Consider the following 26792-nt stretch of genomic DNA (forward strand, 5'->3'; position numbering starts at 1 on the left):
TTGGGTGGTGTTTGAGGAATCTGCAGTTTCAAAATATCTTATTGGTGTTTGGGAATTTTTTTTAAATTTTGATATTCGTTTTTAATTATTGGATGCTCTATTCGTCAGTTTTGAAATATTTATTCTTTTTGTTGGCATGCATTTACTATTATGATTAATACTTTATATTTCTTGATAGAGCCCAGCTTGATGAAGTTTCCAGTACAGTTTTTCCCTGCATGTTTCTATTTATACTTTATGGTCTTATTATTTTGTATTTGGTAAGGGTCTGTCTGTGTTCTACATGTGACTGAGATGAGATATTCTGCTAGCACAAGGGTTGTGAACGTCAGTCCCTTGAGGGCCACAAACAGGCCAGGTTTTCAGGATAACCACAATGAATATACATGAGATAGTTTTGCATACATTGGAGGCAGAGCATGCAGATCTAACTCATGTATATTCATTGTGGATATTCTGAAAACCTGGCCCGTTTGTGGCCCTCGAGGACCAGAGTTTGCCACCTGTGCGCTAGCACATAGTTTCTTTGGAGGGATCTATAGCAGCCTGGCTTTGTCTGTTTTCCTAATAGGAGGTGTATTGGTGTTTTAGGGCCTGGTGTCATATTTGTGGCATTGCCTTTTCATATGAAGAATTGTAACTATTTGAGAGTTGGCAGTTCATGCTGCTTTGGTATGGGAGGTCTAGTATATTGTAATTCAGTTTACTCATGGATCTGAGGACTAAGCTCACACCCAGTGTACATTATAATACACCTAACTCTACATGGGGTCAGAGTGTCTTTTTTTTTTGTTTTTGGCAGGGTTTTTGGTTGGTACCACAGCAATGCATATAAATACAATATACATCTTGTAAGTGATATTTACCCCAGAACCTTTTACATGAAAGTCTGAGATTCTAAATGCATACTTTTTTTTTTATTTTGTGTGGGTTGTGGGGGAAGGGGAGGGTGCAAGGCTATAAGGTTTGCTAGGGCACTTGATATTTTTGCACTAGCTTTGGCTGCATTGGTTCCACATGGAAAAGCAGGATTCCATGTGGAGCTGGACTGCTTTGGGTCAGTGGCTCTCCCCAGACTTGGCCCGGCCAAGGGGTGGGGGGGGGGGGGAAGTGAGGGAATGTGATGATACCAGATGGTTGTGGGGGGGGGGGGAGGTGGTGTGCATTTACTGAATCCCGTACCTTGAATGTCACCGCACACCACTGCACAGAGCTGATCACACTCTTCTTTACACAGTTTGCAAACGTTCAGAGCTGAAAGGTTTCTGTTCATTTTCTTTAGTGGAAGACAGGGTGAAACCTGTGGTTCATTGGGGCTGCGATTTTCAAAATTAATATCATTTAGATAATTTTGCAGCCTTACTACATGGGGATTGAGGACAAAGGGCAGTACATCAGAAGAACATTTGATGGAAAATGCTTATTTGTGAGCATGTGAATGTGCCTGGTGCTTGACAAACTCGCCAATAAACGAGACCTGCCCTTGGACTTTCATACTTGAGTTCAACCCATGACACTCAAGCAAACATAGTCTCTTTATTGTAGCCCATAGCCATTCAAGGGACATTTTGTGTTTACTTAATTTTAGCTGTAAGTTTAAAAAAATCAGAGCAAACACTAGTTTAACTGCACCACTGGGTTTATTGTTAGGAAAACTGATTTCCTGAGATATCTTGACATCAAGACGTGCAGGGATTAGCTAGGAGAATAAACATGACTGGTGTGTAAAACACAGAGGGGGGGGGGATAATGTCACCATGGCATTCAGACTTGAATTATGAGACATTTGAGAAATGATGTCTCATAAATATTTCCCAGATTACTGAGGCTGGAATGATGTACACAAGGCTTGTGGAAATTGCACCTCTATAAATGGTGCCCAGGAGATCAGAAGTGGGGAGGCAGGCTGGGATAATGTCCAAGAAGCTTGGAGAGATGTGGCCGAGCTCAGAAGGGGGTGGAAGGGGGTGGGGGGGGGGGGGGGAGATGATGTCAGACACATAGATGGTTGTTGTTGAATGGAAGAAGGTGCTAAGAAAGAACAAGGTTACACTAAATGGGGTTGATATTAAAAAAAAAAAGCTTAACCCCTATCTGAATCCAGGCTCCTAAATTAGCTGCCCATTTTCAGCCAAACAGGAGCCTAAGGAGTGAATTTTCAAAGGATTTACATGCATAAAAGCAACGTATACGGTAGCAATTTTCAAACGTCCATTTATGTACATAAAGCCTTTTGAAGATTCAGCCCTATGGAGTGAATTTTCAAAGGGGTTACATGTGTAGAAGTAGCAAATTTCAAAAACCCAGTTGAAAATTACCTCCCAAGTGTTCAGCTGAAAATTCACATACATTTAAACTCCTAGGTTTAGGGCTGGTATTCATTTGCCTATATTTAGGCCCCTAAATTAGGTATCTAGTTCTGAAAATCAGTGTTAAGCTCCTAACTTTGTTTTCCTGCCCTAACTCTGCCTCTGTAGCTGCCCACTTTTTAGTCTCCTACATTTAGGAACTCGTCCCTTGTAAATTTTCAAAAGGGCCAATTTAGACTCCTAACTCCAAAAGTTAGGAGCCTAAACCCTTTGGAAACTGGCCCCATTGTGATTGGTTTTAACCTGGAGGTACTGAGCATTGACCTTTTCGTATTAAGCCTATAATGTTGGAACTGGGTGTTGACCTCTGTAGGTTTAATGCACTATTTGGAGGAGAGACGTTTCTTACCTTGCTCCCTAAAAATGCAAGCGGACACACACAGAGTAATTTTATAATAACTTGTGTAACTTCTGCCTTGCCAAAACGCACAATTTATGGCAATTTTCAAAGCAAACTTGTCAGCATAAGTTTGTTTTGAAAATGATCTGAAATCCTGAGCACAAAAATTCACCCACATAATGTTACATCTGCTCTTTGCAGCACACAACTTGTGCAGGGTAAATTATGCACACACTTAATCAAAACGTGTGCATGGAAATCCCAACTCCTCCCCTTGGAACTTCTGTTTTGTTTTTTTTTGTGCACATATAAGTATGGACGAAATATGGTTGTGTGCACACTTATGTGCACAAACACCAAGCAATTTAATAAGAAGCCACTTCACGCATAAACCTGGGTTTTATGTACACAACCGCTTTGAAAAATCCCGTCCCCCTCCCACTCACCACAGAAAGATAAGACACACACAGGGACACACAAAAAGGCAGACACGCACCCATAGACTGAAAAAAATGCACAACTTGACCCTAGAACCAACTCGACCTTCCGAGGCTATGAGTAATATGCCAGGCAGTACATGGGGGAAGAGGTTACAGATAATGAAAATCACTGGGGCTGTTCTCCCCTTCCCTCAAAACATTCTGTACCTCCTCCCTCACACAGTCCAGGAAATGATGTCTGTTTCTTTCTGATGTTCTTCTATTGTTCCCCCCCCCCCCCCCTTTAGTCTTCACTTGCTTGATGACATGCTTAGGCAATTTTCTATATGTTAATGAAATTGTAGAATTTTTATGAATAGTTAGAGAAGGGAACCTTGAAAAACTCTTATACTACCCAACAGTGGTTTACATGGGATAACCAGATGGGTTCCCTGGCCTTAGTAGATCTTGGTCTCTGGCTTTGCTCAGTCGGGGAATGATTAGCCCCAAAGGACTATTGTCCTAGGAGCAGCCAAAGCTCTTCTGAAATCCTTTTCACCTGGCCTACGCCAGGCATCAGCTCGCAGCACAGGATGCTTGCCTATCTGCTGGAGACAGAGCATAATGGCAGACTGAGGCAGCACAGGACCCTATATAGCAGTGGTATTTACTCCCAGGCCTCGGGGCCGCCGACAGGTCAGCTTTTCAAGATACCCCTAATGAATAAGCATGAGGGAGATGTGCATGCCCCTGCCTGCATTGTATGCAAGTTATCTCGTGCATTCTCATTAGGGATATCCTGAAAACCTGACTTAGTTGGCGGCCCTCGAGGGCTGGGAGGAATACCACATATATAGGGTGACATCAACAAACCTGTCTCCGTCTGCTGATAAGGAAGCCCAAAACGCAGGCACCTGACCTGTTGGCTGGCTAAGAGAGTAAGGACTAGGATCGCCAGAGAGATGCCGGGGTCAGTCAGGATAGGCTGATCCTGGTTTTGTTCGCTTGCATACATGGATTTGTAATTCTGATTTCCCTAAAATCAGCCTGCTCTAGTTGACTGGGAGCTATTTGTAAATATCCTAAATAGTGCCTGATTCACTAAGTTCCCCCCCCCCCCTCCTCCCAGTCACAGAATTGCTGAGAAGCCTTAGTGAACCGGGGCATACAGATTAGCACTACAGCCCCAACACCACTGTTAGTTCAACCACTACTGCACTGAAACAGCGCACAGGTAAGTGTGTATGTCTCTCTACCTTTTGGCTATCATCAGCTCTTTCTTCTTCTCCCGCCTTTGCTTCTGTGCTCACCAGATGTCATATCATTCATGACTGCAGGGTTTCCACCCACATTATTTTCCTTCCTGTCACTGTCATGACTTCTAGGTACATGCGGGCATGCACATATATACAGTATACAGATATAGGTACAAAGTGATTACTTACCTGTAACTGCTCTCCAAAGGCAGTACTTTCATGGCTTCACAAGGATGGCCCTTGTGACCTGTCTCATGGCACCCAAGATAAATTTCCCAGTTCAGCACTGGGAACTCTGCAGTGCAGAGCAACACCCAAGAACCATTCAAAACCTAGGCAAGTCTACATCAACCTAGGCAAGTCTACAATTCAACCACCGCATAGGAGGTGGGTGAATTGCAAGAATTAATGGAAACAGGCAAATAGTTACCTTTTCTACAAAGATCAATATAGCTGTACACTGAGGAGCAAGCTGATAGATATCTTCAACCAAGCAGAAAAAGCACTTTCTGTGTATGCTGTACATTTTAGAGTTCTGACGATATCTGAAGGAGAAAAGATGGTGCAGACCACCGGCACCGGGAGGAGGAAGAGAAGCAATGAGTCCTGGGAGAGGAAAAGGAGGGGCGCGGGGAGGAGATGGGAGAGGAGACATAGTGTCAGTAGGAGGGCGTGGAGGTGGAGCCTCAAGTGAGGAAGAAAGGGCGGCGTGAAAGGGCAGAGTGAATAGATGAAAGCACAGGGGAGGTAGGAAAGGCAGAGTGAGGAGGTGTTGGTAACACAAGGGGATAGAACCAGGGTTGGAGGCAGTCATATCAAGAATTAAAAGGGGTATATCAGGGCTGCGAGATGTAAAAGTGAGAAAAGAAAGGGGCTGCATGACTGGAAGGCAACGGAAGGGGCAGACAGGAGGTATAATGGGAAAACTGAGGAAGTGAAGATGGAAGATATCAACAGGTGGAGGAGCAGACTGGGAGGTGTGAAGGAGGCAGTGTGGGGGGTTGGGTGGGAGGAGTGCACAGCAGCATAATGAGAGTGGGGGTAAGTGGGGAAGGTGACCCAGGGTGCAAGCCTGTGGTGTGAGAGCAATGATGCAGGGTCTGTCCACAGTAGATGCACTGAGTTACCCCACACATGCTGCTACTCTCTTCCATCTCTTTGGATGCAGGCCGTGAGTGCAGTCGATTGTAGCCCCGTTAGATGAAGGAAGAGTCCGGCTGCACTGAAGAGGTGGCAGCAGTTAGAGTGGGTGGTGCAGGCTGAATCTACTCCCCTCCTCCTGAGAAGAGGAAAGAGGAGCAGAGGCAACATGGGATCGTTTGGCAGCCTCCTCTTTCCCTTGCAAGGGGTTGCAAGCACATCCAGCCCTCCTCCAAACACGTGTGAAAGCGTGATAACAAGGAAACAGAGAAGGCACAGGTTAACTTGGGCTCTCCCCACTGCTGACGCTGACAGAGAGGAGTACAGGCTGATCTGGGCACCCCCTATCCCCCAGGGAGCGTGGGCTGATCTACCTCGCCACTCTCGAGTAGCAATGGGTACAGGTCGATTCCAGACCCCTCCCCCCCCACCCATGAAGTGGTGGTGGAGGAGAAGCAGGCAAGACGTGGGCCATGGCTCCTGAGGACAGGAGGTTCAGAAGCAGTAACCCCTGCTGCTTCTCTCTGCTACTGGATGAGGAGAGGAGCAGCAGCAGAGTAAATAAAGGTGGCAGCTTATTCACTATTGTTGAGGTGGAGATGGAACGAGTGATCACGGGGAGCAGAGGACTGCCAAGGGGGAGGAAGGAACAGAGCGAGGAAGGACATGGGTGTTGAGCACCAGTGGCAGTTAGAGGTTCGAGGATGATACTGGGGGAGGCACCTGGAGGACCACCAGGAGCAGAAAGAAAAGGGGGGAGCCTGGGTATCTCTGGGAGATCGTGGTGAGGCTGGGGGTGGGGGAAAAATAAAGGATAACTAGGGGTACAGAGAAAAGTGAGAAGCCCTGGGAGTTGAGCATTGGTGGGGGTAGGGGAGAGCTCTAGGCTTACTGGGGGTGAAAGGGGAATCTAGGGTGAGGCTTGGTGGGGGTAATAGAGAATTACTTGGGGAAAGAAGAAGGGAGAGGGAAGGGAGGGACCCTGGGGTAAAGAAGTGGAGTGGGGCACTTGAGGACCACTGGTAGGATAGACTACTGCTCTGTGGCCTTACTTCTAACACCTAAGAAAAAAAGAGAGGAGGACAAATCAGATTGTCTACCCTAGTACTGAAATGCTAGTTGCAGCACTGGGCATGCACAAGACTTGTCATAGTGGGTCAGACCAACATCCTTTGTCCAACAGTAGCCAATCCAAGTCGCAAGTACCCAAACATTAAATAGATCTCAAGCTACTATTCCTTATTGATTAATAGCAGTTTATGGACTTCTCCTCTAGGAACTTATCCAAATCTTTTTTAAACTCAGTTACACTGGGAGGTATCAAAAAGGGCATTTCAGGCCTGGTAGACACCAATGCAGGTATTGTGAAAATTACTTTAAAATGTTAGGGGGTCTCCAAACTATGGCCCGAGGGCCAGATGCGGCCCTGGTCTTAATTTCGTCTGGCCCACAGTAGCAATGACAGGAGGAGCTTGATTTGGCCTGCAATGGAAGCACATTCTGCTGCTACCACCAGCTCAGGTAGCTGAAGTCCGAAGTGCAAGGGGGCAGCATGTCGGAGCGGCATGGGCGGAGCCTGCTGCTTAAAGCCACCACCGATTGGCTGTGTTAAGCATTGCAGGCATTAGATCTGCTTGTGCAGACACAGCCACTTGGACTGAAGATGGGGAGAGAAGCTGCAGACAGCCATAAGGTTTTGGCTGCTGTGGAGGATGGTGCAGGCTATGGGGGAGGAAGGTACCGGCACTACCAAGCTGTGGGTTCTGGGGGACCTGCCAGGAGAGCCAAGGAAAAATGGTGCTTCCTGGAAATCCCAACTGCACCATCTCTTCTGAGCTGTAGGGGAGGAGGGCATGGACATCATTCCCCCTCCCTCCCAAAGAATGCAGACTCTGGAGGCACCAAGTGCAGAAATCCAAGTCTGAGTGTCTTTTTGGATTAGAGTCTCCAGAAAGGTTTGTTTTGCTTATACCACAAATCTGGCATGTAGCAAGAAAGGAAAGTGAGAAGACAAGGAGAAGGAGTGTGTGGGGAGTGGGGGGAGGATATGAGAAAGGGCAAGGAAGTAGAGAGGAAGCAAGAGTCCACCCTCCCTGCCCCTACTTCTCTAGGCAGGGAGATATTGGGGAAGGCGGCAGGACCGCCAACCTGAAACAATCTAGAATTAATTATTACTGACATTCTATCTGCCACACCCCAGTAACTCCTAAGTACTCTGCGGCTCCTGTCTACCCCCCCACCACCCCCACCAAAAGGGTCAGACATGGTTCAATCTCAAACGCTTCTCAATAAAATACATTCCAAGAGGATCTCTCCCTCCGCTGCTCCTCCCCCAGCTCAGAAGAGTGATTTGAAATGTCCCTTGGTGGCCAACTGTCTTGAAAGGTTTGGGGGATCCTTGGTCTACAGTTTGGCAACCACCATTTAATGCTAAACATAATGCAGGATCATACATTTGGGTAGCAAAAACCCAAGTAATACAGAATAGGGGAAGAAGTTCTGATGTGCACTAAACAAGAAAGGGATCTGGGAGTTATATCGTCGGATGATCTACAGGTGGACAAATAGTCTGACAGGGCAGCAGCATGAAACAGAAGGAAGCTTGGTGCTACTGCTCAGACTCTTCAGCTAATTCAACCCCTTTTTGTGTCAAGATACTATCTGAAAGCAACAAGCCTTGAAAGCGACCAGGCTGAGCATTAAGCAGCGATGTCCTTAAAAGGCCAAGTTATTTGACGCAAATAGAGTAAACGTTGGAAAATCTTAAACCTAGCTCAGAATTGCAAGCTGGCGAGGAGGAGAATTCAGGGCGGTTTGAAAGCCAAGGCAGGGGAAAAGGACAGCATGACTGAAACAGCTTCTCAATGTCACCAACAAATCTCTTCATTAAAAGCAAACTAGAAAGCTGATAACTGAAATCTAGGGGATAAATGTAGAAAACAAAACAAAACCCATCAGACCACTCGTGAAGAAAGGACGCTGTAATAATCTGTCCAGGTACTGATCAGAAAAAAATTAGATAACACCCGAAAGTCTAAAGTGCAGAGTAACCTGAAGACTGATACCTTCAAATATAAAAAGATTAATGGAAAAGCTTAATGTAAAAAAATAAATAAATAAAATAACCACCCTTAACCCTGAGAGCTGGAAAGAGTAAATTTTCTTGAAAGAAAGAACCAGTGAAGAGGTCATTAATACGTTCAACTGTACACAAGGCAAGTCATGAACCCCAGTCTGGATACAAGAGTCAGAGGGGGACACAGAAAAGAAACACACTGACAACCTCATGGGCAAAGGCAGAGAAACTCACCATAACTCAAAGCACGTGAGGTCTAGCTCAGATTACCACCTCTGCTAGTCATTCTGGGGGAACATTAAAGTGAAGTACACCAGGACATTTATTCATGGTAGGGGGATTCTTAACTCACCAATAAGATGTAGTTTAATACTAGCAATGTATAAGGTACTGATGAGGCTTTGCAGCACAGAAGTGCCATAATCTTGATGCCACAGTACTGCAGTCTCAAGGCATCAAAGCACCGTTGAGATGCCAAAATATTCTCGAGGCACTGATGCACTCTCCAGATGATAGTGGTAGGGGCTCTCTTGGGACAGAAAATTTAGAACCGGTGCCTTGTGAAAGACAAAAGCAATTGAAACCATATAGACTCGCTAAATAATCAAAGGAGTGCCATCTCAGTCATGCAGGAGCTGAGTAGAGCCTAAGGGAAGTAATCTTCCTGCAGAGTAGGGAAATACACCTTCCTGTCAACAGAATCAGATGTGATTTAAGAAAAATGGAGGAAAAGGGTGAAATATTGAAAAGCAGAACATGACACTTGGGTGTGAGTGGGAGAAGTTCTGCCTAAAGCCGTAGAAGGAAAGCCACTAACCACACGTGGTTGACTTTGGTGGCGAGCTTTGTGTACAGCAGAGTTCCAAGGTCTAGAACACTATGCTTCTCTCATATGCCATGCAACAGGTCACGTGAGCTTATTGGTGGACAATCCATGGAAAATACTGATATTTGGAGAACTCCTCATCCCACCCTGCCCCACCCTCATGTGGAGCCAGGTCTCCGTTCCTCCCCATCCTCACACTCACCTGATAGCTGCTGGACGGAAGGCTGGTCGTGCGTGCTTAACAACTGCGCCTGGATGGTTTCCACCACTCGTTTGAAGCGCCGGCTTGGCCCTAGAAGGGGGCGGGGGGGCGGGCGGAGGGGGGAAGCACAGACAAACGGTTTCTAAGCTGGGCGGACACACCAATGAGCTGAAGCGGATGGCAGTGGGCTTACTTATGCAGTACAAACACCAAAATCCCACACATCAGCAACCTCCTTTTCCTTTCATGCCCTTCCTCGACTGAAATCAACAAGGTTGCTGTTGAGGAAACACTTTGCTTTGCTAAAACGTGGCTCTTCCTACCCTTACCCATTTTTAGACTCTAAGCCTTGCACTTTCTTACCCTTATTCCGCAGTCCCCTACATCTTTGGTCTGTAACTAAACTTTTCCCACTCTGCAGGAGATTTTTTGCATTTTGGGGATACTCCCCCTCTTCACGGATTGGCCTATTGGGGTATCGGGCATCCACCGATGATTTGATGGCTCCTGATCACGTGATTTCCTCTTAGCTCCTGCTCAGGTCACTCGCCACAGTCAAGAAGATGGGCTTCCGCAGCCCAAGGAAAGGCTTGGCGGGGCCACAGGGGAACCCAACCCGCCATGGCTGAAGGAAGGCTCCGCGGGGAAGAAGCACTTGGCAGGACTTCAGAAGAGCCCAACTTACTATGGCTGAAGAAAGACTCAGCAGGGAAGAACTCAGAGGGGCTGTGATGGAGCCCAACCCGGTGAGGCTCAAAGAAAAACCTGTGGGGGTCGCATGCAGCCTCCCCACATCCCACGCCCCTCACATCAGGAACAGTGGGGCCAGAATAATGAAGCACCTGCAGGGCTGCCAGAATCAATTTACTCCTCCCGCCTCCCCTCCAGCAGCGCTGTCATCCTGCAGTGCCTGAAGACACACTTGCTCTGTATGCGTGGCTTTGTCTTTCTGAGAGAGAATGTCTATCTGTGAGAAAGTGTCAGAGTATGTGTCAGAGAGTGTGTGTGTCTGTGTGTTTCAGTATATAAGTGCCAATAATATTTCTGCAATCTGAAAATCTGTTTGTGTGATTAAAGAGTGTGTGTGTGTGTGTGTGTTTGTGTGTGTCCAACATTGGCTGGCGGTGTGGTTGTTTCATTACTTGCACTAGTTCAAAAGATACTTGATTGGCCAGATCAGGAATCCAGTATATATATATATATATATATATATATATATATATATATATTTAAGAGATATAAGAGATATAAGCAAACTTGTGGGGAGTCCAACCGATTTGTATAGATGGAATGGGGCTATAGCTCTGTTTGCACTCCCTGGTTTAAGGTGAAATTTTGGAGATATTTGGGATCAATTTTGCCAGGTTCTGGGGTCAGTGTGCTTTTGGGAGTTGGTGATGCATGTGCTGCAGGGAAAAGGGCACAAGGGAGTCAGATACCCTGTGGGACAGTTTTGGAAAAATGCCCCAGGCTGATATTTTCTAGCAATCCACCCCTGCTCTCGACACTGTGTGTTAGGACAGCCCTATCTAGTATCACCTCTGTCTTATAGCACAGCAGCAATCAAAGATCTGGAATATGCAAGGCATGTTCTCTGTTTACAGTAAGGCACTGACGTTTGTCAATCTGTGAGCTGTCCCAGGAACAAGTGACTGAGTGCCAGGGGAGTTAAATCCAGGTCACCTCAGATACAGAAACTTCCTCCTAAACCAGCCACCTTTCCCTTCAGTCTAAGCCCTCTGGAGCTGGTGGCAGCAAGGCATGAGAAGCAGGGTTAGAATTCAAGCATGAACAAGGAACGCGAGGTCTGGAACAGAGTAATGAGCAGGAACAAACCAGAAATCCAGGAGCCCAGGTAGCAGAACAAACTGGAGCCAAAGTAGAAGCTGAAGATAATGCAGGAACAGAGCCAGAGTATGAGGCCCGGAAGGTAGGACCAAGCTCTGGCAACTGACTGCTAAGATTGCCGCAGTATTACAGGCCTATACAGGAAACAAGATGGCCGCCAGGGGGACGTGAGGAGCACAGAGGACGGGGGGTACTAGACAGACAGTTGAAGCAGCTTCACAGCACCACATGCAGGCCAGAGAAGCACTTGGCAACAGATCCTTACAAGCACTTGTCCCCACTCCAGTGTGATGTATTGATAATTACAAAACCACTGAGCTGTGTCCTGGTAGCAACATATCCTAGAGGCAACAACATTAATCAGATCTCAGCACAACATTTATTTGTTCATTTTGCTTTCAGAAATCAAGAAAATTAAGACTTAATTTCACAGTGCATTTTCCTGCTCAGTAATTTTTTGTTAACAGCTTTTGGTGTCGAGAAGTAATCCTGGGTAAACAGGAACGCAATTGATGAAGACAGGGAAGCTTTGGTGAGGGACCAAGGGAGGGAGTCAATTTCTTTCTAAGCAGGACAGTTTGGTCTTGAAGCCTATAATAACTAACTATAAAGGTCACTGCAAGTCTGAAGCAAGAGGAAAAAAATGTTTGAGCTCTCATGTTGGCTGGGGAAGCTCAAACTAGCTGTGGGTTTGGGTGCAACGGGTCAGGGTTTTCACTCTCTCTCTCTCTCTGAGCTTGGGTGAACTGATTTCTGGTGACCTGATATCCAAAAATGCAACTGCTAAACAGAGGGAGGAGGTGAAGGTGGGACCTGCTGCCCTCTCACTCTCTCTTATCAGTCACTGACAGCCGCAGCACGCAGTGCTAAATCAAGGATGCTGGATGTTTACGGGGTGGGTGAAACAGAGGATGGTGGAAATCTTGCATCTGTGCCTTGGTTACCTGACAGCAGTGTGAATGGGTCAGAGCAGATCCTGCGTCTGTGCCTCAGTTACCTGACAGCAGTGTGAATGGGTCAGAGCAGATCCTGCGTCTGTGCCTCAGTTACCTGACAGCAGTGTGAATGTGACGGAATAGATGCCATTCTCCTTCTGGGCCTCGCTCCCTTCCGTGTACGTGATGTCCACCTGGAACTTTACGGGCTTCTGAAAGACAGCTGGGCCCCCTGTGGACTTGTACTCAGCTCGAAAACTCGTCTGGGATATAACGCTGTGACTGAGGCTAGGAATCTGAAGGAAGAGCAAAGGGAAAAGGGAGGGGGATAAGCAAAACACAAAAATACACCCCAACCTCAGGTCAAACTGCAAGTCAGTCTCCAGGACATGAATGTGTGTGTGTGTGTGCATGCTTTAAATGTATGATCCCACATGCATTTCCATTGGGGATACCTCCACCCTGTCCTTCATTAACAGGGAAACCCCTCCAGAAGGCAAGCATCCTTTTTGCAAACTCCTGTTTGCCACACAGGAGGTGTCATGAAGCAGCATCACAAAGTGGCTTCCGGGAGCTGCCCTGAAGGATGCACAGTGGAGGAGAGATTGGAGAAACATAATGATGTTACCCTAGCATCCTATCTCCAACAGTGCCCAGACTGGTTCACAAGTACCCAGCAGATCCCAAAAACAAGATCTATTTCTTGTTACTCACTCCCAGAGAAGTGATAGCTTTCCCTAGCCCATCTGAGCAGTAGTGTATTATGGATTTTTCCTTCAGGAACCTGTCCAAACCTCTTGTAAACACCGCTATGCTAGTCGCCTTGACCACGTCTTCTGGCAACAGATTCCACAGCTTGACTGAGCACAGAGCAAATAAGTGCTTTCTACGCTTTGTTTTAATCTGCTGGAGATTAGTTTCATGGAATGTCCCCTTCTTTTTGTATTGTTTGAAGGGGTAAATCCATCTTACTCATGGACTTGAAAGGTCCCAGCCACTTTACTCATGATTTTATAAACCTATATATATCATAGGTTCCATTTCAGCCTTCTCTTTTCCAAGCTGAAGGGACCTAAGCCTGCAGAATCTATCGTAAGGGGACCGTTCCACTCCCTCTGTCATTTTTGCTGCCCTTCTCTGCACTTTTCCTAGCTCTGTCCTATTTGAGATGGGACGAGCAGAAGCGCAAGCAGCGCTCCAGGTATGGTCGCACCACGGCTCAGTGCACAGGCAGTTTGCTATCCTCAGGTACAGTCTCCATTCCTTTTTGGTTCATTCCTAACATTCTATTTGCTTTCTTCCGCTGCTGCTGAACACCGAGCTGAGGATTTCAATGCATTGTCCCGTAAGGACTCCAAGGTCCTTTTCCTGTTTGGTGACTCCCAATATGGAACCCAGCACTGTGTATTTGTGGTTGGGATTATTTTTCCCCTGTGTGCATTGCTTTTTCACATTCCTATGTGCACTTTTCCACATTAAATTTAATCTGCCATTCAGATTTCCCAGTCTTCTAGTCTTCCAAGGTCCTTCTGCAATTCCTCACCATCTACTGCTGTTTTAACAACTTTGAATAATTCTGTGTTATCTGCAAATGAAATCACCTCACTCATTTTTTTACCCACATTATTTATGAATATGTTAAACAGTACTGGCCTCATTAGAGATTCCTGAGGTACACCACTAGTAACTTTTTTCCATGTGGAAAGCTGACCATTTAGTCCTACTCTCTGTTTCCTGTTTTTTAACCAGTTACCAATCCACAAAAGGACACTGCCCCCATCCTATCTCTCACTGGCCTTCTGAAAATCAACACACACTATATTAATTGGCCCACCATTATCTATACTTTAAAAAAAAAGTCTATTTGTAAGGCAAGACTTCCCTTTGCTAAAACCATGTTGATGTTCTCCCATTAAGCCATGCCTATCTAGACGGTCAATAGTTTTGTTTTTAAAGATGGCGTCTACCATTTTGACTGGCATTAACATCAGCCTCACTGATCCATTGTTTCCTGGATCACACCTGGGATTCTCTCTAAAAACTGGTGCTATATTGGTCATTCTCCAGTCATCAAGAACCGTGTCTGTTTTAAATGACAGGCTATGGATTTCTTTATTCATTTCTTTAAAATATTTTATATTTTGCCATACACAGACAAGTAGTTCAGGGTAGATTATAATTTAAAACACAAAAAAACTAAAATTGATAAACTTACAATCAATAAAACTAAAAAGCAATTCTGTTTCAACCTCCAGAGGCTTGTGGAAAATAAAATGCTTCTGCTTCCTAAAAGCATGGTAGTCACCAGAGTGCCTGTGACATAGTAGGTCAAAGGCTATCGGCGCCATTTTGAATACCGGCAGCCGAGGGTGTGAGTGCAGGAGATGGCTCTCGGACCCCCCGCTGGACCACCAGGGAGTTTTGGTAAGTCTTGGGGGGGTCAGGAGGGTGGGGGGGGGGGTTGTAGTTAATTTAATTTTAGCCGGGAAACGAATAAGAATTAACGTATAAACGTATCGGGGGGCCCCCCTTGCCGAATGCAACGTATCTGCCCCTGACGAATACAAATCCCAAATGCAACGTATGGCGTCCCTCTGCACATCCCTAGTATGAATACAGAAAAAATTTGCTGCCAGGTTGAAACCAAATAAACAGCAGGAAAAGAACTAGTAAATTCTTACCTGCTGATCTCAGTACACAAATAGGGCTGCAGGGCAACAAAAGATCTTTTAATTACTAAGGTCCCTTATCCCTCCAAGCCTTGGGAACTAGTGTGACCACGTTGAAATTACTAGCAACAGGTCTGCAATTTCATGTTGAGTTCTCTCAGAATACTGAGATGGATACCATCTGGTCCTGGTGATTTGTTACTCAGTTTGTCAGTTTGATATATTACATCTTACTTTATTTTGGAGATTCACTTTTATTGCTCAGAATTTAAAAAATGCTTTTAGTGCGATATCTCAAACATCCTCTTCAGTAAAGTCCAAGGCAAAGAATTAATTACGTTTTTCTGCTATTTCCTTGTACTCCTTGGCCATCTAGAGGCTTAACCAACTCCCTCGCAGGCTGTTTGTTTTAAAGTGCTTGAAAAAGTTTTTATTTTTTGCTTCTCTGGCAAGCTTCTCAAATCCTTTCTTGGCCTGTCTCACTACTATTTTACATCTATCTTGCCAGTATTTATGCTCTTGCCTATTTTCCTCATTAGGCTCTACATTCCATTTTTCTTTAAATATGCCCTTTTGGTTTTAACTGTCTCTTTCACCTCACCTTTAAAACTAAGCTTGCAATTTGGTCTTCACTGGACTGTTTTTAATGCATGGAATACATTTTATCTCGGCTTCCAAGATGGTGTTTCTAAAAAGTGTCCATGACTCATGCAGACTTTTATCCTTGGCAACTGCTCCTTTTAGTTTCTTCCTAATTAATTTCTTATTCTGACATAGTATCCCCTTTATGAAGTTATATGCTACTGCAGTAGCTTTACTAAATGTCCTCCCCTCTGATTACAGCAAATTTTCAGAGCTGGTAGAAGCACTTGGTGAATTAGGTGGCCTCCTAAAGTGCCACCATTCTGGGGGCAGCATCTCCTCCTTCCTGCTGAGGCCCGGAAGAGGAAGCGGTGTAGTGGGCCTTTGCACTGGAAGGAGATGATTTCTTTGTTGGGAACACAAGCACGTGGAGCATCAGCCAGTACATGGTGAGGGGCAGGTAAGCCTAACAGCAGGCCCACCAGTAAGCAGCAGGGAAGCTGAGAAGAGGAGCAGCAGGGCCGTGCAGAGTCAGGATCAGGATAAGCAGTGAGCCATATGTGGCAGAAACAGGAGGCAGAGCATTGGCAGCTCCTGCGGCTGAAAATAAAAGAGCAAAAGCTCGAGGGCCAAAGAGGCTGCTGCCACATGTGCTTTAGTGAATGGGAAATAAGTGAAAGAGCATGTATGGTGTGTGATTGAAACCATGTGTGTGTGACAGGGCATGAATATGAGTGTGTGATTGAACACATGTGTGTGAGACAGAGAGAGAGATGAAACACCATCCTTCTCTGCTAATCCATGACAATCTCAGAGCATGATCTTTAATGTAATTTTACATGCCGAATGCTTCTCTGAGATGGAAGTTGAAGTAGATAGCTATGCTGAGAGTACACTTCCCTGAGTGAGGACTTCCAGTGCAGTCTAGATGACATATGGGGGGGAAATCCCATGTAAGATCTTAAAAGTGAGGGTAAGTACTTTAAACTTACATTGTAATCTTATCAGGAACCAGTGTACTTTTTCCAATAGAGGAGCTGCAGATTCGTGCCATGATTTGTACCACTTGAAGTTTTCTAATTAAAGTACCTGGTAACCTCCAGTAAGTAGCATTACAGTGATCTAGAACGGAGATCACAAGGGCATAAACCACAGATTTTAGAGCCTCAAAGGTTAAGAATGATTTTAATTGTCTTGTGAGGCATAACCGCCCATTATCCTGTACGGAGGACTGAGCTGATGTGATTTCCCATAGACCAACTAGCATGTAGTCTAACTCTTACAGATTTTACCTCATCAGAAGACTGCACATTGTGGCTACCCATAGAGATCTGCAGTTACAAATCCACAGATGTAATGGGGACAATGCTAGGGCAGGCTCAGCTCATCTCCAATGACCCTAAAATACATACAGATATGCCATACAACACAGCAAAACATGATTTCCATTGAGCTTTTTTTTTTGTGTGCAAATGGTCCAGATGTTGGAAGCTTACCGAGAGGAAGGCATGGACAATATCTGCTTTAATGGAACTCAATGGCTTGTCCTTGATCACCACAAATATCTGCTCTTCTTTCTCCAGGTTAATAAAGTTTCCAAACCAGGATTTTTTGGCAAGCCTAGAAGAGTCAACAGTGAGGGGCAGAAAGAAAGAGAAAAGTTTTAGAGCTGGCTTTGCAGTTCTCTCCTTGAAAGACTGCACAAGGTGATACTCCATTAGCACAAGATGCCAAAGCCTACTTAGAAACATTTTACAAAGATGAGAGGAAACCCTCTTTGCACAGAATATGCTGTCAACTGGTAGCTTTAAACTGAGAAGCTGTTTCAGTTTTTCCATTTTAGAGTACCTAGTACCAGTGTCTGCAGCCTTATGACCCACACACTGGGAAATTGAAGGCACAAAGCACAGGTGAGTACTTCATAGCCAAGCTCACTATAGATTATTATTAAAGCATACTTACTGTCAGCTTTGAAGCATATTATACACATAAAACATGGTACAATGACAGTGCAAATTTTACTGACTGAGGCAATTCAAGATAAAAAAACAAACAAACTTCAAAAAGAATCCTCCTGTTTTCCTCAGAATGTGTGTAAGAAATTGAAAAGATGAAATCTGGTGTCTCAGGCTGAAAGGGCCACAATAGGGAATCTTCTCCCAATTTGAACTCAACTTGGAAAATATACAGGACACCTGGAAATGCAATCCAGCCAAGTCCTTGTACAAACAAGCAGAGAGATTGTAAACTCTGGAATAAAGATTTCTTATCCAGTAGAGCTTCCAGCTTTGATGGGTATCTTAACTTCTACATACAAGCTTGTATGCAGCTCCCTCTGCCTCGAAACCCCATCTTTATGAGAATCCCCCTTGCCTCAGCCTCTGACCCTTATCTGTTTCGTGAATAACCACCATTCTCTCTCGACCTCCTGTGTCCCAGAGGCTGCCTTCTTCTCTTAATCCTGTCTCATAGGGGTACCCTTCCTCTCTCAGCCTCTAGAATTTACTTGTCTCATGGGGTGCACAGTTCCCTGATCCTCTGTGTCTCATGAGTGAATGTTTTCCCTCAGCTTCCGCTTTCCATGTTTCATGGTGTGTCAACCCTTCAGTCAGTCCCATAGGCTGCCTTCTTCCGTCAGTCCCTATTCTCTCATCCTCCTGACCTTCTCTGTCTAACAAGGTATCCCTGGGTCCCTTAGTCTTTGAATCTTTTCTGTCTCATGAATAATCCTTATCCACAGTCTCCAGACTAGGAGGGTGCCTCCTTCCCATAGTCTCTGGACCTCATTTGCTGAGCAATGTCAATGGCTCCTTTTGCATCACTTCCAGATCTGACAGGATGGACCAGGATGAGCTTAGCTTCCTCCACAACACTCATTTGGCCCATGAAGCAGAAGCTCAATTCTAGACACAAGCCTGGATCTCTTTAATGGCTGCAGATGGGTTAACAGGCTGGCCAAAAAGGGCTATGCAACCAAAATTATTTGCTGCTACCATCATCTCTCATCCCCATCTTTCTTTCCATCCATCTCATTTCTGAAGCAGAAAAATGAGAAAGGATATGCATGACTTTGGAACTCGTTTCTTCCCCCTGTTGGAAAACACAAACTTGCTGAAGTATCAATCAGCTTGTGTGTGGAGCCAGCCGGCGAGTGCTGAGCACAGGGAGCCATAAAGTGCAGAAGGTTCTGGGCTCCGTTTACTGCATCATTAAAGGAGCTGCAGGGCAGCGCAGTAAAAAGAAATGACTTGCTGATAATAAATGCACATGTCATAAACCAGTGTACATCGTAGCTGAGGCAACCAAGAATTGTCCTTTCTGCTAATTCTCCTAATGTTAACAAGTGGCTTCTTCTCAGTTCTACTTAAGGACAAACAATTTTACAAATGTAGGCTGAAGCTCTGGAGGCAGGGGGAGCACAGCTTGCATAGGTTACTGGGAGGAGATCCTGCAACAGCCACCCAAAATACTTTCACTTGGAGAACTATCCTCAACGAACAAAACTATAGATACTGAGGACCAGACAAAGGAAAAAGGAGGATGTGGAGAACATGGTGGTTGTGTAAATAGCTTTGGTACACAAAGAGTGAAAGATTAGAGGCAGTTCTGATTGCCTGTAAATTTTTGTGAACTTAGGGGAGTTACACTGGAATATCTGCTTATAGCAGGGACGTGCATCACTGGTCATTTGCCAGTAAGTAAATTTCACTGTTAATCCCTATACTTGTTCCATTCCATGGAGAAGTGTTGTCACAATATTTCACAACGAGTGAGTGTATATGTGTGTGTGTGTGTGTGTGTGTGTGTGTGCGCGCGCGCGCAGGGGGTAACATAATGAAGGCCACAAGGAATTCTGCCGTGTTTTGATAATTTTGACAATTTTAGGGTTCCAGACGGCAAATTGTAAAAATAAATACATACATAAAATAAAAAAAAGTGAAAATTCGCAAACATTACAAACTAATAGATCTTAGACTGTGAATAATTGTCATACATGCATAGGCGTGTTTTGCCAGAGATATTTTGGAGGAAACTACTATTGGGTGAACGAATTTTAGCACCATCTTAAATTGTCAAAAGCTCCCAATTTCCCTTTGACTTTTCTATTAAATAGCATGGGAAGAGGATGGTCTATAATGGAAAGGTCTAAGAACGAACACTCTCCTAATTCTTTTTGAAGGCTGACTGCATTCACGGTGTTTGTGAAAAAAGGCACTTATTCAAATACTCTTGAGGAGAGATATAAGCCAACACTGCAAAATTCTTCATGGAAGAGAGTGGCATTACGATTCGTACAATGGTCAGTCAAGGAGAAGCTTTATACAAGGGGTCATCATATGAAGCTGAAGGTAGGCAGGCTCAAAAAGAATGTTTCACCAAGAGGGTGCTGGACACCTGGAACAGACTTCCAGCAGAGATGGTAAGAGCCAAAGTAGTGATGGAAGGATCTCAGCGGCAGGGTGGTCAAGGAAAGGGCTCTGGCCAGCCTTGAGTCGCAATCTGCTAGGTTTAAGGTATCTGCTTTATTTACAGAACCATGCAATGGTTCAGATAAATGCAGGCTCAGGCAGATATTGCATATTTAGTACATGATTTACTAAGGGTTTTACCATTGACACAAAATGGGAGGAAAGCCTTAATGAATCTGGGTCTTAGCTTGGTATTTCCTAGTGGTTCCAGCTCTAAGGAGCCTGGTTGGTCTTCAGGACTTTAAGAGTGAATTTGGGAAATCCCTAGTGTTTCCAGCTATTCAATGGCTTGGAGACCAAACCTGTTGTGGTGAAGACCTCTGACTTCTTGAAGCCTTTGTTTTAGATGTTAAATAGTGTTGAAGTATTAACATTTTATCTAGTGTTGTGCTAAAGTTTTGTCTAAGAGTGTGCTGTGTCCAGCAAGAAGAAGTTAGGAATTATTGTGCACCTAGATCCTGGACTTGATTTATGGAATGCCCTCACAACTGTGCATGATATAACGGAAGCCTGAGTTGTAGATTCTTACATGCTGTAGCCTGAAGCGTGTAAGCTGTAGCTCGTGTGTAAATAAATCCCTACTGAGATGCTGCTATCTAGTCTGACTCATCACTGGAGGAGCCACAACATGACATTGGGTAAGGGAGGGAACAGATCACAAATCAAGTAAGATCTTTGGCAGCAGAGTAAGCAAGTCCAAGTTTGCAGACTGGGTGGAGCAAGTTCTCATCTGCCAACATATTTTACATTTCTATGGGTTCAGCACTTGCTCTTCCACTGACTCTGAGAGCCTGGACAGGTCACTTTGTGTGTCTCAACCTAAGTTTAGCCAGTTGGGAAACACTGTTCCTTCTTCCTTTTGGAAAATGTACTATTGATCAGGCAAGCATATTTTTTTCCTCCACTGTAAAAGTGTATTAATCCTGGAAAAAATTAAATTCTTTGCACCCTGTTTACATAACGTTTCTACAGAGTTCAACAGCTTTTGATGATTTTCCTACTAGATTAAAAACACAAGAAGTGCCACACTGGGGAACAGCAATGGACCATTGAGGACATCATCCTGTCTCCAAAAGTGGTTAATCCAGGTAACTTGATGCATCCAGCAGATCGTAATGGGGAGATCCATCCCCTGTTGTGCACTTTCAAAAGTAAAGGATGGCAAACCCCAACAAGTCTACCTTGGTCATGGACCTAATTTCTGGAAGCGTGTCCAAAGTTTTTTTTTTTTTTTTATTTGTTTTTTTTTTTTTAAAGCATGGTTGATGCATCCTGCTGTCTATGGAAAACCCTATTGACAGGTAAGCAAACTTTCTTTCGCCATTGACAAGCAGGCATGAATCATTCATGACACGAGGAGACTCCCAAACTGAGGGTTGCAATGTGAGGTAATAACTGAAAACAGACAACCCGGACTCCACCAGTGAAGGGTGAACTTCTGGGTGAATAGGCTGAGCAGAACTGCTTGTCAAAATGTACTGTCTTTTGGGGATATGCTGTTCAGATCGTAGTAGGATGTGAAAGTGTGAACAGATAACCAAATGTCTTCAATGGAAACAATCTTGAGATGTGCCACTGAAATCAACAAATTTCTCACTTGGTGAGCCTTGTCAGAGTCTGTAATCTGTAAGCCAGCCAGGGCATAGCAGTGTGCGATACAATCCACTAGCCAATTACATAGAATTAATTTGGAAACTGTGTAATCAAAGGACATAACTGAGAAGCTTGGTTAATATAGAAAGCAGAGAATACTTTCAGAGGGTGAGTATTCAGAATTACCTTACTGTGAAAAACTGCAGGTATGGCAAGAAACCAGAACCTATATTATGAGAAACGTTATATCCAACCTTTATCTATTCAATACACAAAAAACTTTTTCAGTATTTTATATTGTATATTTTATAATTTGGACCTTCATACCACCCTGTGGATACCAAGCTTTACCTTTGCTTTGTATTTTCACCGCTTGGGGTCACCTTTAATCATTGGTCCTTTCCAAAAATATTTTATATAGAGTCTTTTTTTGAAATTTTTTTTAAAAGAAAATGCAAATGCAATACTTCCCCTTGGATAGAATCCAGAGTCCAGGAGGACTCTGCATTTTCTTTTAAGAAAAAAAAAAAATTAAAAAAAAGACTATATATAAAATATTTTTGTAAAGGACCTATGATTAAAGATGACCCCGAGTGGTGAAAATACAAAGCAAAAGTAAAGCTTGGTATCCGTGGGGTGGTATGAAGGTCCAAGTTATTAAATTATAAAATACACAAGGTAAAATACTGAAAAAGTTTTGTGTGTATTGAATAAAGGTTGGATACAATGTTTCTCATAATATAATTATCTTCGTTGATCAAGGGACAAGTTTCTATATATTATTAAAGAAACCAGAGCCTGCCATTCGCTTTCTCTTTAGACACAAAACGATGGCTACAAGAAATGACATTTTCTAGATGAGAACTTCAAGACCATTGAATCGAGAGGCTCAATGGGAGGTTTCATGAGTTGAGCAGGACTATGTTTAAGTTCAACAACATTGAAGGTTTACTGATGAAGGTATGGAATGCCACACTTCTTTCATGTAGTTGAATACTAAAGAGAAGAGAGAGATCAGAACCTCTTCATGATAACCTACAATGGTGTGGAAATAAACTAACTAAAGAGGTGTTAAGGTTGGAGGACGAGAGGAAAAATAGGTATTGAAGCAAGTCATAAGAGAAGGGATCCAGTCGACTGGTCCCGCACCATGTCAAAACCTCTGCCACTTGAAATTCTAGGATATTCTGGTTGAAGGCTTCCTGGCTGAAATCAGCACATCCTCCATCTCCTTAGGAAGAAGTAAGGAGAAGTCTATTGTGTGTTCAACATACACGACACGAGGGCCAATGTCGGCATGTTCAGATGGCAGAGAATGCCATCCTCCTGTGTGGTAACAGTCAGACATCCCTAAAGTCATTGGATAATGAACTAATAGACAGATGAGACAGATGCCATGACCAGGTTGGTGCTATGAGGATTACCTTTGCCTTGCCCTGAAACACCTTCTGAACAGTCCTGGAAATCAGAGGAATTGGTATACATAGAATTGACCTGTGTTTCAGTCTAGCACAAAAAAATCAGGATGCTGACCAGTAGTTGTTCAGATGCATGGAGCAGAACTTGTCTATATTCCTATTGACCTCTGAGGCAAGCAGATTGATCACCAATGTTCCCCCACGAGCAAACAATTTATCTGTAACCCTTTGATCCAGGGATCATTTGTGCAATTACAGAACTCTGCTGATGCTGTCCACCAACATATTCTTGACTCCCAGTAGGTAGGCCACATGGAGATGGGCAATGTGATCAGATTTGGAGGGAATTCTCATGGAGAGCGCAAAAGCCTGTGCTTCCTTGCTTATTGACATAGAACACAGCTATCCTGTTACCATCTGGATCAAGGCTCTTTATCTTAAGTGTAGGGGAAAGAAAGCCCTTAGAGCATATAGGATGTTTCATTGATCCAAAAAGTTGATTTGTAGTTCTTTCTGCTAGGGGTCATGACACTTGGGTCTATGCAACACTGAAGTGCACTTCCCACCTCCAACTGAAGGCATCAATACATAGGGTCATATGTAGTGGAAGAATCTTGAACATGAGATATTCTAACCTCCCTCTTCAGTCCAGGGCTTAAGGAGGCAAGACATTTTTCACCAGCTCCAACTGTTGGGCTCTCACTGTCTGAAGGACCCTCTGTGCTGAAGTTGGGAAATGAAGTTCCTCTTCATAAACTCAGACTGGTTCATCTTCATAAGGGCTACTGATGCCAATGGTGCTGGGAAAGAGTTCAGAGCCACAGCGGTTGCAAGTAATGAAGCAGCAGATTCTGATATGCTCTGCACCTTCTATATCAATGCCTACCACTGGCTGGAGCCAATAGAGCTTTCCTCTGCTCCATAGATAAACTTTCTAAATAGGAGGGACTCTTGTGCTTATGCACCAGGATGCTCTGCTAAAGCCTTTTTAATGCTAAGGAGGATAATTGCTTCTTGGTATGCTTGTTCCATGCCACTGAGACAGATGGCACCCCTGGATGACATCAGATCTGGAAAGAATACATGATTCAGTACCATGAGGATTTCTGCACCATTAAGGACAGTGGTACATTTGCTAAAGAGACTCTTTGCTTAGCTGTCAAAGATGAGTCTGCTCCAGCAGGGCCGCGTGCTAACAGCTCTGACTTGCTCAGTGCAGAAGGAGATGGCTCTGGAGGGGATTCCTTGTGCCACTTTGGCGGTTCTTCTGGGGACCGCACCCAGAGCCAGTCTTAACGCACCTTGCTCAACTGCTGACCTGTGATGAGTCCAAGAGCTGGCATCACAGAGGAGGGGGCGGCGAGAGCCTTCCCTCGCTTGCAGGAAATAGAGGGAGCACAATCCCTCTTCAACTTCATGTGGCATCAGAAATCCAACGAGGCCTTGCTGCAAGAAGAGGAGAGGCTTTGGGTTGTTACCTGAGATGGCACCTTCCACAGGGCTTCCATCTTCCAGGTGTGGTATTGCTGTGCCCTCGGGGACCTTAATAGTTGGTAGTGTCATGATCCAGGCCCAGGCAGCGACAGACATCTGGTGCCCACAAATGCAGGCCTTAAACCCACTGATCACAGGTTTCTTGGCCTTGAATTTTTCCATTTCTTTTTTTTTAATTATTTTTTTTAAGAACTGAAAAGTTCTGGTGACTAGCTGCTGAAGGAGTGGCAAATGAAAAACATGCAATGAGGCAGAAAAAAACCTAGATCAAAGAAAAAAGGCCAACAAAGTCTTAGAGTGAGACTGAAAATACATCTATGCAGAAGCTCAGGCGATGAAAGACTGAGGAGCTCACAAGGCAGTGTGCGGGAACACCTGCATGTACTCAGTAAGATTTTTTTTTTTTTTTTTTACTGAGCTGCGAGAACTGGGTCCACGTCGGCATCATTAAATGTCATCATCCGTGCTTAATGGCTAATCATGCCTGCTTGTCGACTGAGAAGCTCAGAAGCAGAGGCAGGGGAGGGAAGATGTAATCAGAAGTCTGCAGGGGAAGGAATTTTGCCGCTATGGTCACAGGTTTAGGAGGCCTCTGCGTAAATCTAGGTCTGCCTTTTATGATGATTCCCTACCTTGGGAGTATTCTCTGTTCATAAGCTTCATGATGCTGATTGCATGGGGGTTCTGATAAAAATCAGCACAGCATCATGAGAAATATTTGCAAATCTGAGCATGTTGATATTTTTTGAACAGCAAATGAAGGTGCTCATGTTTAGGTTCAATAGTACTGCAAAGAAGTGAGGCAATGTAGGGCAAACTGTACTGTTCTCAATAAAGCACTACCCAGATTTGTCTTCCTTATAATAAAATGCTTCATTAATAAGGGAAAGAACACTTTGCTGCTGGCAACTGAAGCATATTAGTGCTCTAACACCAGGTCCCAAGCGTGCACAAAGTATCACATTCACGCAGCATCAGAGTGAAGAAGTGACTCTGGAGGGTGGTAGGGGAGCAGGGGGTCCTAGTTATTACACAACTGCAGCAACTACTGGCTGGATATGAGGTCCAGCATTGCAGGGTTCTGGAAGGAGCCCTGGTGTACGGCCGAGGATTATCACTGCAATTACTGGAGCAGATGAGATAGGAGGGGATACAATATGGGTAAAATATCCCCTGGGTAGTTGTGAATCAAGACTCGTGGTGCCAGATCCCAGCTCAGTTCTGACTGAGCTGGAAGCCCAAAGCAGCAGGAGGAAACTGCTGCACCCCCTGCCTCCTCCTCCATCCCTTCCCCCCCCCCCAAAAAAAAAAACCCCCTCCAAGTCAGATAATCAAGTTTTGGTGTATTTCACCAGAGAGCTGTGCACTGAGAAATGCTTGTGATGCTCTTCTCGGACTATGTAGATCCAGGCTTTTATCCTAATGAGCAATCAAGAGCAGTTCTTCATTTTGACTCTTACAAACTTGGAAGCAGATAATGCTTCTGGGAAGGCAGCAGCTGTGCCCGCTCTGCCCATGTTCTGAGCAATGCAGACTATAGAACAGCAGTCACATAACCAATGCCAGGAGTGACTGACCCTCTAAAAGTGGACAGGCCTCATAATGGTCAGTCTGTTTATTTAGCTCTGTATGCTGCCTTTCAGGCACTTCAAAAGCGGATTTACATTCAGGTACTGTAGGGTACTTCCCTGCCCCAGAGGGCTCACAATCTAAGTTTGTACCTGAAGCAGTGGAGGGTGAAGCGACCTTCCCAAGGGTCACAAGAAGCAGCAGTGGCTTCCCTGGTTCGTATCCCACTGCTCCTCCACTGGGCAGCAATTTGACAAGGCGATGGTCGCAGAGTACTTTATAAAGATGGTGCGTCTTGTAATAACATGCAAGCAGTGATCACCAATGCATGAATGGGAAATGGGAGGCGGCTGAAAGTAATGGAGCCATGATTGGCGGACGCCAGACTGGAGAGGGGGCAATCCCCAACTAAAACAGCAGTGAGAACCTGCAAAGGAATAAAAATGGGGAGGGTGGAAGAGGAGGACTGCCCTGTGCTCTGCATCAGATCAAGCCCCAGAGAGTTAGCAAGGGAGTGAAGAGCACTACCTGGCAGTGAAGTAATACAAGCTCAGACTGCCCGCTACCAAAAGAGAAAAGGCAATACT

At 44.7% G+C, this 26792-nt stretch overlaps 1 protein-coding gene across 5 annotated transcripts in view; it reads right to left on the reverse strand.

Annotated features, from left to right (window-relative positions):
- Positions 1-26792, reverse strand: part of BRSK2 (BR serine/threonine kinase 2) — an 830501-nt gene that overhangs the window by 18068 nt on the left and 785641 nt on the right. For all 5 annotated transcript variants that reach the window (XM_029582478.1, XM_029582480.1, XM_029582479.1 and 2 more), the window contains 3 exons: positions 17159-17282; positions 12527-12707; positions 9629-9718 (listed from right to left, as the gene is read on the reverse strand). In XM_029582478.1, the coding sequence (XP_029438338.1) occupies positions 9629-9718; positions 12527-12707; positions 17159-17282 (395 nt within the window). The remainder of the gene's footprint in view (positions 1-9628; positions 9719-12526; positions 12708-17158; positions 17283-26792) is intronic.

Source organism: Rhinatrema bivittatum, chromosome 17 (genome assembly GCF_901001135.1).
Source record: "Rhinatrema bivittatum chromosome 17, aRhiBiv1.1, whole genome shotgun sequence".
NCBI classification, from domain to species: domain Eukaryota; kingdom Metazoa; phylum Chordata; class Amphibia; order Gymnophiona; family Rhinatrematidae; genus Rhinatrema; species Rhinatrema bivittatum.